Below are 14,620 nucleotides of genomic sequence, written 5' to 3' on the forward strand. Positions count from 1 at the left end.
AATAAGTGTACGTTATATGAGGCATAAATAACCAACTGAGAACGTGCCTGGTATGTTAACGTAACATATTATGGTAAGATTAAAGTTTAAAGATTAAAGTACCAATGATTAGAGTCACTCAAATAACTATAACATATAGAACATGCTATACGTTTACCAAACAATCTGTCACTCCTAATGGCTAAATCCCATGAAATCTTATACGTCTAGTCTCTTACGTGAATGAGCTAAATAATAATATTTGATATTTCACGGTAATGTGTTAATTTCACACATAGGTCGCTCCTGAGTATAAGTCGGCCAAACTATGAAAAAACTGACTTATAGTCCGAAAAATACGGTAGACACAATAGGAACAAAGGTTGGGTAAAAATAGGAATAAATGTAAATTATGATAACAATTTCAAAAGATCGTATTGGTTGCTGATGTATGACTTCTAGCGCAGCGCGGAGATTGCCTTAAAACGTCTTTTAAAAAATTGATTTTTGGACATTTTGAATCTATTGAGAATTGTAAGAATTAAGTTACATTTTGAATGGAAATCGATGTATTTCTTGGTCACTATGTGTATTTCACTTGGCATACCGTATTTCCCGGACCATAGGACGCACCAGGTTATAAGGCGCACTGCCGATGAATGGTCTATTTTGGATTTTTTTTCACATATAAGGCGCACCGGATTATATATGGCCATTACATAACATGTAATGGTGGTTCTTTGGTCAAAATGTTGCATAGATGATGTTTTACAGATCATCTTCGAGACGCTTTCTGACAGTCTCTTCCGGATGCGGCGTTTTGTGGGCGGTCTTATTTACGTGGCTCACCTTCGGCAGCGTCTTCTCCCCGTCATCTTTGTTGTAGCGTGCAAGGACGGGAAGTGTCAAAAGATGGCGCTAACTGTTTTAATGACATTCAGACTTTACTTCAATCAATAACAGCAGCGTCTCCTCATCCGGAAACAACACCGGACATGTATCCCGTCAAAAACCGTCCGACCGGAACTCTCCAATAACTAAAGTTCCTTGGGTGAATAATGTAAACTCACTACACCGGTATGTTTTAGCGCTTTCATGGCGAGTTTACTGACTGATATAAGTAAGAACTTTACACTACTTTATATTAGAAATGGCAACAGCGAAGGATGAATGTCCCATAACAAGAGGATAGAGAAAAAGATTATCGACTATCGTGTCCCTACGGACTACAAAGGCGGAGGCGCCTAATTTTTCAGGATTTATGCAGATCCCAAATACAGATCAGCAGGTGCCAGAAGGTAAAAGTTGCTTTTTGCATAATATTGCGAAACAAAACGCCAGATAATGTCTTACCTTATACACACACCATAATAATACTCCTATGTTGAAGCGCATCAAGCGGTGCGGCTTCATAGCTTACCAAAGTCGTACTAAAACATTTTGATAGATTTTTGAGCGCCGTGTGCAACGTTCTATATTCTCAATGGAACATTTAAAATGTCGGTGTTTACGTGAGACATATTGCCATCATAGTGCAGCCTACGCTTATCTCTTATGTTTGACTGCCATCTACTGGTCACACTTATCATTACACCATGTACCAAAATAAAATGGCTTCGAGGTGGGTAAGCTCAACCAATCGTATTCCTTACAATAGGCGCACTGTCGAGTTTTGAGGGGGAAAATATTATTTTAATAGGGTCTTTTGGATAGTTTAATATGTTTATTCAATTTAAGCGGGGCTCCCCTTCATCCTTATGTTTTGCAAGCCCTCATCGGACAAAGTTTGGACCCCCCTGCTTTATGTGGTGATTGTTTTTGTGCCTCATGGCTTTTAAAGGATTCTTGTGCCGTGCTCCTAACTTTCTCCTCTCTCTCTCTCTCTCTCTCTTCTTTTGTCCTCTTTCTCTTCTGTGTTTTTGTCCCTATTTTTTAGAACAAATCTCCATGCCTGTTTGCTCATCATTAGCCTAGCATGTCTTCATGGTGTTGACAGCCAAGCCACACTCTCCTGGCCTCATCATCACCACCATTGTGTCTGTGATGTCTCTCTAAGCTCCCCCCCCCCAACCCCCACCCCCCCAAAAAAACCACTTTTGACCAATACCTGGCCACCCACTGATCTTTGACCTTAGCTCAACCTGGCAATTTTTTTTTTCCTGCATGCGTGTTCATTGTTTTTTGTCGAAATGTGACAGTTGGGAGAGAGGTCAAGCGGATTTAATGTGAAAACGTACCTACGTTCAACTTTTGTTTTAAAAAAAAAAAAAAAAAACGAGAAAAAAAAAAACAACCTGTGGGATTTCTTATTTTAAACGTGGTTTGCTTTTTGAATTTGATGCTTTTGTTTTCTCTTTTAAGTTACCTCTCTCAGTATGGCTGACTTGAAATACAGGGATTGGCACACGGCTGTGCTCTTTGGTGCCATTAGCAATATGTTTGGTGGCTTCAAAACGCTTCAAAACCACTTTTGCAACACTTTACAAAGTCCTTCTCGGCGCTCTTGAACGAGCTCTTTTTTTTTGTGGCGGGAAAATGTTTCATTAAGGCTATTTAAACCTAGTTTTTCATTTACTCTTCAGTGTATTTTTTTTTTTAAACTACCAATGGCACAACAATAGGTACATTTGCTCAGTTTAGAGAAATGACTACCTACACGAGTCAAACTTTTTTAGAACTGATTCACAAATAGACAATCTGTGGTTTAAATGCACACTTAGATTACCTATATTTTATACCATTGAATCTATAGAGGTCTAACTAACAGAACCCAGGCAAAAAAAAAAAACGTTGGGTTTCTTTTTGTAGATTTATGTTGTAATGTCATCTGTGTCGCGTAGTCAAGGGGCGGGGGGGCGGTAGTAGTACCGTACTCTTCAGTATATTGCATTTTTAGAGGACTAAAAAAAAAGTCATTTCTACTAAATTAAAACCACACTTGAAGTTTCAAAAAATCTACACGAATTATAAAATTTCAAAAGAATGGTACTTTTTTTTTTTAGTTTCTTTTAAATTCACTGTTTGAATGCCTGGTGTTATTTACAATGTTTATCACGCCAGACAATGTCTTTTGTTTCTTTTTATTCTCAAAAGTGCCCATGTGTCAATTTTTTTTTTTTTTTGAGGGGCGGGGGGAGTTGTTCAAAACGTCTTTTCTGACATGTCACTTTTCTTTACACACTTTCTGTGGGAGCCCCTGAAGAAGAGATCACTTTTTTTTTGTTGGGTTTTCTAACCGGCGACTCGATCCCTCACGGCGGTGTTGGTTTACAAGTACATTCCACTTTTTTCAGCAGCACAAAAGTTTACACTTGCAAAAAAAAAAAAAAAAAGGGGTGAATTTTCTATTTTTTTGTTTTTTTTTTAGTTTGAGACGCCCTGTGACAAAATCAAACCACCCTCCTGAAAAGATTGACTGCGCTCAGGGTTTTTTTTGTCCTTTTTTGTGTGTGTGGGGGAAAACAAATGTACAGCTTTCACTTTTGTTTTATTGTATCATCTTGTCTGCGAAGGTCCCCAAGAGCAGGGGTGTCCAAACTAAATATTGTCCCTCTGCATCTTGTAAAAACAAAGATATTCGGTATATTTACTCTATACTCGTTTTGTTTTGTCAACACAAAGTTGAGATGTTTTCCTGCCATAGGCTGACATCTTCAATGTACACTTTTTCTACATACAGGCCCTCGGTTGGAAAAGGTTGGATGCTCCTGCCCCTAAAATGAAAATGAACAAAAATGCCAACACATTTAGGGAGGAAAAGTGCACTAATATTGTTGTAAAAGAGCGTCGAGCACATTTGTGGGTAGTGTGTATGTGTGTTCAAAATATCCCCCAATTTTTATTTTTTTTAATGGGCATGTGCTTTTTACGGTGTTTTTTCTATCTAAATGCAATACAGTAATAATAATGAAAGTGCCATATACACGTCTAGAAAACTGCCTACACATCCTTATTAGGCCTTGGTTAGATTGCTGCACCTCGCCTTTTGTGTCACCTGCTTTACACTTCGCCCCCCTCTGCTGTGTTACTGCGTATTGCGACCTTAAAACTATATATATATATGTGTATATATATATATATATATATATGTATGTATGTATGTATATGTGTATACGTATACGCGTGTGTATACGCGTGTATGTGTATACGTATATGCCTGTATGCATGTGTATATAACACATATATGCGTATGCGTGTATGTGTTTACGTGTATGCGTGTGTGTGTATACGCGTGTATGTGTATACGTGTATGTGTGTATACGCGTGTGTGTATACGTATACGCGTGTGTATATGTGTATACGTATATGTGTATACGTATGTGTGTATACGCGTGTATGTGTATACGCGTGTATACACGTGTATACGTATACGCGTGTATGCGTGTGTATACGTATACGTATACGTGTGTATATATGTATACGCGCGTATGTGTATATACGTGTATGTGTATGCGTGTGTATACGTATACGTGTGTGTATATATGTATACGCGCGTATGTGTATATACATGTATGTATACGCGTGTGTGTATATGTGTATGCGTGTGTATATACGTATACGCGTGTATGTGTGTATATATATGTGTATGCGTGTATATACGTATATGTGTGTGTATGCTTATACGCGTGTATATGCGTGTGTATATGTATATGCGTGTGTATATGTATATGCGTGTGTATATGTATACGCGTGTATGCGTGTGTATATATGTATACGCATATGCGTGTATACGCGTGTGTATATGTATATGCGTGTGTATATGTATACGCGTGTATGCGTGTGTATATATGTATATGCGTGTGTATATATGTATATGCGTGTGTATATATGTATACGCGTATACGCATACGTATATGCGTGTGTATACGAATGCATTCCTGTGTATGCATACAAGTGTATACGCATGTATACATTACACGTATCTGCATATACGGTACACGTATACGCTTAAATATGTATACACACACACGTTTATATATATATATGTGTGTGTGTGTGTGTATATATATATACACACACACATTGCACTTATCCATATACACACATATACGCACACATCCATGTACACGTATGTGTGTACGCGTATATGCACGCGTGTATATGGATACGTGTAATGTATACGTGCGTGCGTGTATGTGTATATGGATACGTGCATCTATACGTATACACGTTTGTGTGTTTGTATATATACGTATATATAAACATACATGTGCGTGTATGCATATTTACGTATACATATTTGCGTGTGTGTGTGTGTGTATATATATATATATATATATATATATCACTGCGGCACAAATTAGTGGATTTATTTGGAGTTTAAGAACCAGTCTGGTTTTTTTTTTGTGTAGTGTTGCCAGTGGTAAATTTAATTAGGAAAAAATAAATATATAAAATAAAAAAAAATAAAAAAAGCACAATGTACAGTAAAGTCCTCACTTCAGGGGCTTCCATCACCAAATTCCAGCTCCCAACAATCACTCCTGTTCTAAAGTGCTTTTTTTTCCCGACAGTCTGGTGGCTTTGCATCTTTAGATATTGTCTGTTCAAATAAGACATAAAAATCTATTATTTCCTTGTCTGATATTTTTTGTTGGTCCCGATGAAAGCCAAAGTGGGTGCACCTTGATGTCTTCTTCTGTTCATTTTGGAAGACGGGATTTGAAACAGGAAGGAGAGAAAAGAAAAACAGGTTTCCCGCCCCCCCGATTTCTACAACTGGTTGTTCATATTGTATTTTGTACCAGTGACGCTTTTTATATTGGAGAAATTAAAAGAAAGGAAATCTAAATTGTCTGGCCTCTCAATGCGGCCTTGCCTTGACCAGGTCTTTGCTTTGGCCTCTTGTTTCTGTCAAGCTATATACAATGACTATTATTTAGTGTAAAATAACTAAACTCACTGGACGTGGTCCTCAGTTAATCTGTGTTGGGGGAGGGGCTCGGGGATCCTCAAAAAGTGGTGGTAAGTTCCATGTCAGTGCTTGTGCCGTCATCTGGGTTTTTTGACGTGTGGATAATTGTCTTAGTATGAGAGTCATTTAGTTTGAGCCTTGCTTTTATTTTGTTTTTTAAGAAATTTGTGTAGAATTTTCTTTTTGTTTTTTCCTCCCCCCCTCATAGCAGAGTGTGTAGACAAAAGACTCTGTTCTTCTTTTGGTCGGTGTTTGTTCATATGTGGTGTGTTTCTTTGCCTCTGTCTCCAAATTAAACCATTTCCCCTAATATGGACGGCGTCTTTGTGCGTGGTGTTTGTTGAGTGGCGTACAAACATTTACAAAGTGACCCCCCTTTACCCCTTGTGTGTGGTTTTTTTTTATGTCATGTCTCGCTGTGCTTATTTGCTTTTATTGTTAGTGTACAAACCCCAAAAGCAGTGAAGTTGTCACGTTGTGTAAATGGTAAATAAAACAAGAATACAATGATTTGCAAATCCTTTTCAACTTATATTCAATTGAATAGACTGCAAAGACAAGATATTTAACATTCCAACTGGAAAACTTTACTATTTTTTTGCAAATATTAGCTAATTTGGAATTTGATGGCTGCAACATGTTTAAAAAAAGCTGGCACAAGTGGCAAAAAAGACTGAGAAAGTTGAGGAATGCTCATCAAACACTTATTTGGAACATCCCACACATGAACAGGCTAATTGGGAACGGGTGGGTGCCATGATTGGGTATAAAAGCAGCTTCCATGAAAACAAGGATGAGGTGAGGGTCACCACTTTGTGAACAAATGCGTGAGCAAATTGTCCCAACAGTTTAAGAACAACATTTCTCAACCAGCTATTGCAAGGAATTTAGGGATTTCACCATCTACGGTTCATAATATCAAAAGGTTCAGAGAATCTGGAGAAATCACTGCATGTAAGCGATGATATTACGGACCTTCGATGCCTCAAGCGGTACTGCATCAAAAAGCGACATCAGTGTGTAAAGGATATCACCACATGGGCTCAGGAACACTTCAGCAAACCACTGTCAGTAACTACAGTTTGTCGCTACATCTGTAAGTGCAAGTTAAAACTTTCCTAAGCAAAGCCAAAGCCATTTATCAACAACACCCAGAAACGCCGCCGGCTTCGCTGGGCCCGAGCTCATCTAAGATGGACTGATGGCAAAGTGGAAAAGTGTTCTGTGGTCTGACGAGTCCACATTTCAAATGTTTTTTTGGAAACTGTGGACGTCGTGTCCTCCGGAGGGAAAGAACCAGCCGGATTGTTCTAGGCGCAAAGCGTAAAAGCCAGCATGTGTGATGGTATGGGGGTGTATTAGTGCCCAAGGCATGGGTAACTTACACATCTGTGAAGGCACCATTAATGCTGAAAGGTACATACAGGTTTTGGAGCAACATATGTTGCCATCCAAGCAACGTTATCATGGACGCCCCTGCTTATTTCAGCAAGACAATGCCAAGCCACGTGTTACAACAGCGTGGCTTCATAGTAAAAAGAGTGCGGGTACTAGACTGGCCTGCCTGTAGTCCAGACCTGTCTCCCATTGAAAATGTGTGGCGCGTTATGAAGCCTAAAATACCACAACGGAGACCCCCGGACTGTTGAACAACTTAAGCTGTACATCAAGCAAGAATGGGAAAGAATTCCACCTGAAAAGCTTCAAAAATGTGTCTCCTGTGTTGTTAAAAGGAAAGGCCATGTAACACAGTGGTAAAAATGCCTCTGTGACAACTTTTTTGCAATGTGTTGCTGCCATTAAATTCTAAGTTAATTATTTGCACAAAAAAAAAATGTTTCTCAGTGTGAACATTAAGTATCTTGTCTTTGCAGTCTATTCAATTGAATATAAGTTGAAAAGGATTTGCAAATCATTGTATTCTGTTTTTATTTACCATTTACACAACGTGACAACTTCACTGCTTTTGGGGTTTGTATGTACATGCGCTTGTTGATGCGTGCATTAACTATTATTGTTTTGTTTTTTAAGCCCACATTTAATCATTCGTGCAATTAACTGCTCACAAACCTCACTTTTTATTTAGCAGTAAGAGTGGACGCATGTTTTACATCGGTGTTCCTCAGCCTTTCCCCCACCAAGGACTGTTTTTTATGTATGCATGCTTTCTACGTGTGGCAGATATAAACAGCAAAAAAATGAACAAAAATTCTCCTTTGTCAACAATCTGGCACATTAATGGAGATATAAAATGTTAATTTCCCTTGTACTATAACAAACTAGTTGTAATATACAGCTATTAATTTTATTGGTGTTTATTAATGTACTATAAAATAGTTGTTGTATACATATATTAACAATCTTATTGGTGTTTATTACTGTACTATAACAAAGTAGTTGTAATATACATCTATTAATCTTATTGGTGTGTTTATTAATGTACTATAACAAACTAGTTGTAATATACATATATTAACAATTTTATTGGTGTTTATTAATGTACTATAACAAAATAGTTGTAATATACATCTATAACAAACTAGTTGTAATATACATATATTAACAATTTTATTGGTGTTTATTAATGTACCATAACAAAATAGTTGTAATATACATCTATTAACAATCTTATTAGTGTGTTTATTAATGTACTATAACAAAATAGTTGTAATATACATATATTAATCTTATTGGTGTGTTTATTAATATACTGTAAAATAGTTCTTATATACATATATTAGCAATCTTATTGGTGTGTTTATTACTGTACTATAACAAAATAGTTGTATTATACATCTTAATCTTATTGGTGTGTTTATTAATGTACTATAACAAACTAGTTGTAATATACATATATTAGCAATTTTATTGGTGTTTATTAATGTACTATAACAAAATAGTTGTAATATACATCTATTAACAATCTTATTGGTGTTTATTACTGTACTATAACAAAATAGTTGTAATATACATATATTAACAATCTTATTGGTGTGTTTATTAATATACTGTAAAATAGTTCTTATATACATATATTAGCAATCTTATTGGTGTGTTTATTACTGTACTATAACAAAATAGTTGTATTATACATAATCTTATTGGTGTTTATTAATGTACTATAACAAAATAGTTGTAATATGCATGTATTAACAATTTTATTGGTGTGTCCATTGTACTATAACCAAGGAGTTGTAATATACATCTATTAACAATCTTATTGGTGTTTATTACTGTACTATAATAAAATAGTTGTAATATACATCTATTAACAATCTTATTGGCGTGTTTATTAATGTACTATAAATTAGTTGTTATATACATATATTAACCATCTTATTGGTGTTTATTATTGTACTATAAAAAAATAGTTGTAATATACATCTAGTAACAATCTTATTGGTGTTTATTACTGTACTATAACAAAATAGTTGTAATATACATCTATTAACAATCTTATTGGTGTTTATTACTGTACTATAACAAAATAGTTGTAATATACATCTTAATCTTATTGGTGTGTTTATTAATGTACTATAACAAAATAGTTGTAATATACATCTATTAACAATCTTATTGGTGTTTATTACTGTAATATAACAAAACAGTTGTAATATACATCTATTAACAATCTTATTGGCGTGTTTATTAATGTACTATAAATTAGTTGTAATATACATCTATTAACCATCTTATTGGTGTTTATTATTGTACTATAGCAAAATCGTTGTAATATACATATATTAATCTTATTGGTCTTTATTATTGTACTATAACAAAATAGTTGTAATATACATCTAGTAACAATCTTATTGGTGTTTATTACTGTACTATAACAAAATAGTTGTAATATACATATATTAATCTTATCGGTGTGTTTATTTATATACTATAAAATAGTTGTTATATACATATATTAACCATCTTATTGGTGTTTATTATTGTACTATAACAAAATAGTTGTAATATACATCTAGTAACAATCTTATTGGTGTTTATTACTGTACTATAACAAAATAGTTGTAATATACATCTTAATCTTATTGGTGTGTTTATTAATGTACTATAACAAAATAGTTGTAATATACATCTATTAACAATCTTATTGGTGTTTATTACTGTAATATAACAAAACAGTTGTAATATACATCTATTAACAATCTTATTGGCGTGTTTATTAATGTACTATAAATTAGTTGTTATATACATATATTAACCATCTTATTGGTGTTTATTATTGTACTATAGCAAAATCGTTGTAATATACATATATTAATCTTATTGGTGTTTATTAATGTACTATAACAAAATAGTTATAGTATACATATATTAACAATTTTATTGGTGTGTCTATTATTGTACTATAACAAAGGAGTTGTAATCTACATCTATTAACATCGTATTGGTGTGTATTACTGTACTATAACAAAATAGTTGTAATATACGTCTATTAATCTTATTGGTGTGGTTATTAATGTACTATAAAATAGTTGTTATATACGTCTATTAATCTTATTGGTGTGGTTATTAATGTACTATAAAATAGTTGTTATATACATATATTAATCGTATTTGTGTGTTTATTAATGTACTATAACAAAATAGTTGTAATATAAATCTATTAACAATCTTATTGGTGTGTTTATTAATGTATTTATTACACAATATAAATAAAGTGATATATTGAGGCGTTTACAGGAATAAATAAACTACTTAGTCTGAAGTCAATAAAAATATTGTACTACAAAATCAAAATGATTGCAGTTTACTAGTATAATTTGCTATATATTCAAGTTTTTATCATGCATGCAATTTAAAATGTTTCACATGCTAATCTAATGTGGAATAACTGAGTAAAATACTTAAAAAAAACTTTATTATAACGCAAACTAGCATCGCCACATGTACGTACTGTAAACAAAGGTCTTTAAAAAAAATACATATATATATATATACGCCTTTTTAAACAAAAAATATATATTTCTTGCCATCTCACAAACACGGCATGTTCCGATTTAACTCAAAATTACCCCACTGTACGTGAACGCATCTCACAAACACTGCATGTTCCCAATTCAACTCAAAATGACCTCACTGTACGTAAACGCATCTCACAAACACTGCATGTTCCCAATTCAACTCAAAATGACCTCACTGTACACGTGAACGCATCTCACAAACACTGCATGTTCCCAATTCAACTCAAAATGACCTCACTGTACGTGAACGCATCTCACAAATACTGCATGTTCCAATTCAACTCAAAATTACCTCACTGTACATGAACGCATCTCACAAACACTGCATGTTCCCAATTCAATTCAAAATGACCCCACTGTACGTGAACACATCTCACAAACACTGCATGTTCCCAATTCAATTCAAAATGACCCCACTGTACGTGAACACATCTCACAAACACTGCATGTTCCCAATTCAACTCAAAATGACCTCACTGTACGTGAACGCATCACGTTCCGAATGGACACTTGTTGCGCAAGCTACGTCACCACTGAGTGTTGTAGCACATTAACCAATGTATATTGATACTTTCAAATAATTCAAAAGCGGAAATTGCGTCTTTTAATTTGAAATAAAACTATTCATAAACTTGTGAAAGTGCTAGCTGGGGGCGATGGGGGGCAGTGAAACCGGAAGTGTTCCCGGGCAGTCAGCCAATCACCTTCGACCGGCTGTCTCCGCCCACCGCGCGTGGCACCTCTCGACAGTATGGCGGCCATCCAGCACCCAGCACTTTAGCTCCATACTACTATTTATTTTAGCCTTCCTCAACTCAACAAAACATGTTCCTGAGAAGTTCCGTGCGGAGGCTTCCTGTCGGTGTTTTACGCCGGGGTTACCACACCGAAAGAGGCGTTTACGGCTTCCGGCCCAAGAAGACCGAGAAGGAGGACAAGTTGCTCAGCGACCGAATCACTACTTTAAATCAAGGTCAGCATGCGCCGAGGACTACTTTTTACAGCCTATAAAACCCACAAACACATGTGGTCTCCAACATTATAAACGACATTAATTTGTGGCAAACTTGAAGGAATCCTCTAAATTCCTGACTTGTGACTGACATAAACACTGAGCTTGGTTGAATTGTGGCGCTTTTGGGATGACACTTCTGGGTTGTGTTTGGCTTTCAGATCATGGCCTGGCCCGGCTGGTGGAGGCGTACCGGGCACATGGACACAAAGCGGCCAAAATTAACCCCTTATTGCCCCAAAAGCCGGTTGTTGACAGTGTGCCGGAGATCAGCATGCTCACCAGCAGCCTCAGGGGGCAGGTCAACACCTCAGGTCAATGACAATTACGTCACACTTTGTTTACACCTGCGCCAAGGCCATGTCTACACTAACCCCTTAAAGGCCTACTGAAATGATTTTTTTTTATTTAAACGGGGATAGCAGATCTATTCTATGTGTCATACTTGATCATTTCGCGATATTGCCATATTTTTGCTGAAAGGATTTAGTATAGAACCACGACGATAAAGATTGCAACTTTTGGTATCTGATAAAAAAAAGGCTTGCCCCTACCGGAAGTAGCGTGACGTAGTCAGTTGAACATATACGCAAAGTTCCCTATTGTTTACAATGATGGCCGCATGAAGTGAGAGAGATTCGGACCGAGAAAGCGACAATTTCCCCATTAATTTGAGCGAGGATGAAAGATTTGTGGATGAGTAAAGTGCAAGTGAAGGACTAGTGGGGAGTTGAAGCTATTCAGATAGGGAAGATGCTGTGAGAGCCGGGGGTGACCTGATATTCAGCTGGGAATGACTACAACAGTAAATAAACAAGACATATATATACTCTATTAGCCACAACACAACCAGGCTTATATTTAATATGCCACAAATTAATCCTGCATAATAACACCTGCGTGTTTGTTATGCTAGCTCCTAGCTCCTCTGCTAGCTCCTAGCTCCATAGAACACGCCAATACAATTCAAACACCTGATCAACACACACAATCACTCAGCCCAAAAGACCGTTCACCTAACCCAAGGTTCATAAAGCTTATATATTTTTAAAAAGTTACGTACGTGACGCGCACGTTCGGTACGGTACGTGTTATGCTAGCTCCTAGCTCCTATGCTAGCTCCTAGCTCCATAGAACACGCCAATACAATTCAAACACCTGATCAACACACACAATCACTCAGCCCAAAAGACCGTTCACCTAACCCAAGGTTCATAAAGCTTATATATTTTAAAAAAGTTACGTACACACGCAAAAAAAAGTTGCGCACATACGGTCAAGCGATCAAATGTTTAGAAGCCAAAGCTGCATACTCACAGTAGCACGTCTGCGTCTTTGTCATCCAAATCAAAGTAATCCTGGTAAGAGTCTGTGTTGTCCCAGTTCTCTACAGGCGTCTGTGTATCGAAGTCAAAAGTCCTCCTGGTTAGAGTCTCTGTTATCCGAGTTCTTCCATCTTGACTGCATCTTTCGGGAATGTAAACAAAGAAGCGCCGGCTGTGTACTGTTGTGGCTGACTACGTTCGAAAAATACGTCCATTTTGCACCGACAACTTTCTTCTTTGCTTGCTCGGCTTCCTTCTCCATAATGCAATGAACATGATTGGAACAGATTCACGAACACAGATGTCCAGAATACTGTGGAATTATGAAATGAAAACAGAGCTTTTTCGTATTGGCTTCAATGTGGAAGGCATACCCGTGTTCCCCGGTCTACGTCACGCGCATACGTCATCCTCAGAGGCGTTTCGAACCGGAAGTTTAGCGGCAAATTTAAAATGTCACTTTATAAGTTAACCCGGCCGTATTGGCATGTGTTATAATGTTAAGATTTCATCATTGATATATAAACTATCAGACTGCGTGGTCGGTAGTAGTGGCTTTCAGTAGGCCTTTAAAGGCCTACTGAAATGAAATTGTCTTATTTAAACGGGGATAGCAGATCCATTCTATGTGTCATACTTGATCATTTCGCGATATTGCCATATTTTTGCTGAAAGGATTTAGTATAGAACGACGACGATAAAGTTTGCAACTTTTGCTCGCTGATAAAAAAAAGCCTTGCCTGTACCGGAAGTAGCGTGACGTCACAGGAGCTAGTATTCCTCACAATTCCCCGTTGTTTACAATGGAGCGAGAGATTCGGACCGAGAAAGTGACGATTACCCCATTAATTTGAGCGAGGATGAAAGATTCGTAGATGAGGAACGTTACAGTGAAGGACTAGAGAGGCAGTGATGGACGTATCTTTTTTCGCTCTGACCGTAACTTAGGTACAAGCTGGCTCATTGGATTCCACACTCTCTCCTTTTTCTATTGTAGATCACAGATTTGTATTTTAAACCACCTCAGATACTATATCCTCTTGAAAATGAGAGTCGAGAACGCGAAATGGACATTCACAGTGACTGAACATGTAAATACACGATTAATAATATTCAGCTTTGCGAAGCTAAAAAAATAGAAGCTAACCTGGCTACGTAGCCAACGTGATAGCATCAGTCTCAAATGCAGATAGAAACTAAATAAAAAAAAAACCCTGACTGGATGGATAGACAGAAGATCAAAAATACTATTAAACCATGAACATGTAAATGCACGATTAATAATATTTAGCTTTGCGAAGCTAAAAAAATAGAAGCTAACCTAGCTACGTAGCCAACGTGATAGCATCAGTCTCAAATGCAGATAGAAACTAAATTTAAAAAAACCCTGACTGGATGGATAGACAGAAGA

General features: G+C 36.5%; 2 protein-coding genes across 2 annotated transcripts in view; both read left to right on the plus strand.

Annotated features, from left to right (window-relative positions):
• Nucleotides 1-6,209, plus strand: part of LOC133647009 (CUGBP Elav-like family member 2) — a 72,729-nt gene extending 66,520 nt beyond the window's left edge. Inside the window, exon 14 of the transcript XR_009825411.1 lies at nt 1,916-6,209. The gene's annotated coding sequence lies outside the window, so the exon portion shown is untranslated. The remainder of the gene's footprint in view (nt 1-1,915) is intronic.
• A 5,310-nt stretch (nt 6,210-11,519) lies between these two features.
• The window catches only part of dhtkd1 (dehydrogenase E1 and transketolase domain containing 1), a 42,787-nt gene continuing 39,686 nt past the window's right edge, over nt 11,520-14,620 (plus strand). Inside the window, 2 exon segments of the mRNA XM_062043054.1 lie at nt 11,520-11,845; nt 12,046-12,198. Coding sequence (XP_061899038.1) covers nt 11,698-11,845; nt 12,046-12,198 — 301 coding nt within the window. The 5' untranslated portion in view covers nt 11,520-11,697.

Source organism: Entelurus aequoreus, linkage group LG03, assembly GCF_033978785.1.
Source record: "Entelurus aequoreus isolate RoL-2023_Sb linkage group LG03, RoL_Eaeq_v1.1, whole genome shotgun sequence".
Classification (NCBI taxonomy): Eukaryota; Metazoa; Chordata; class Actinopteri; order Syngnathiformes; family Syngnathidae; genus Entelurus; species Entelurus aequoreus.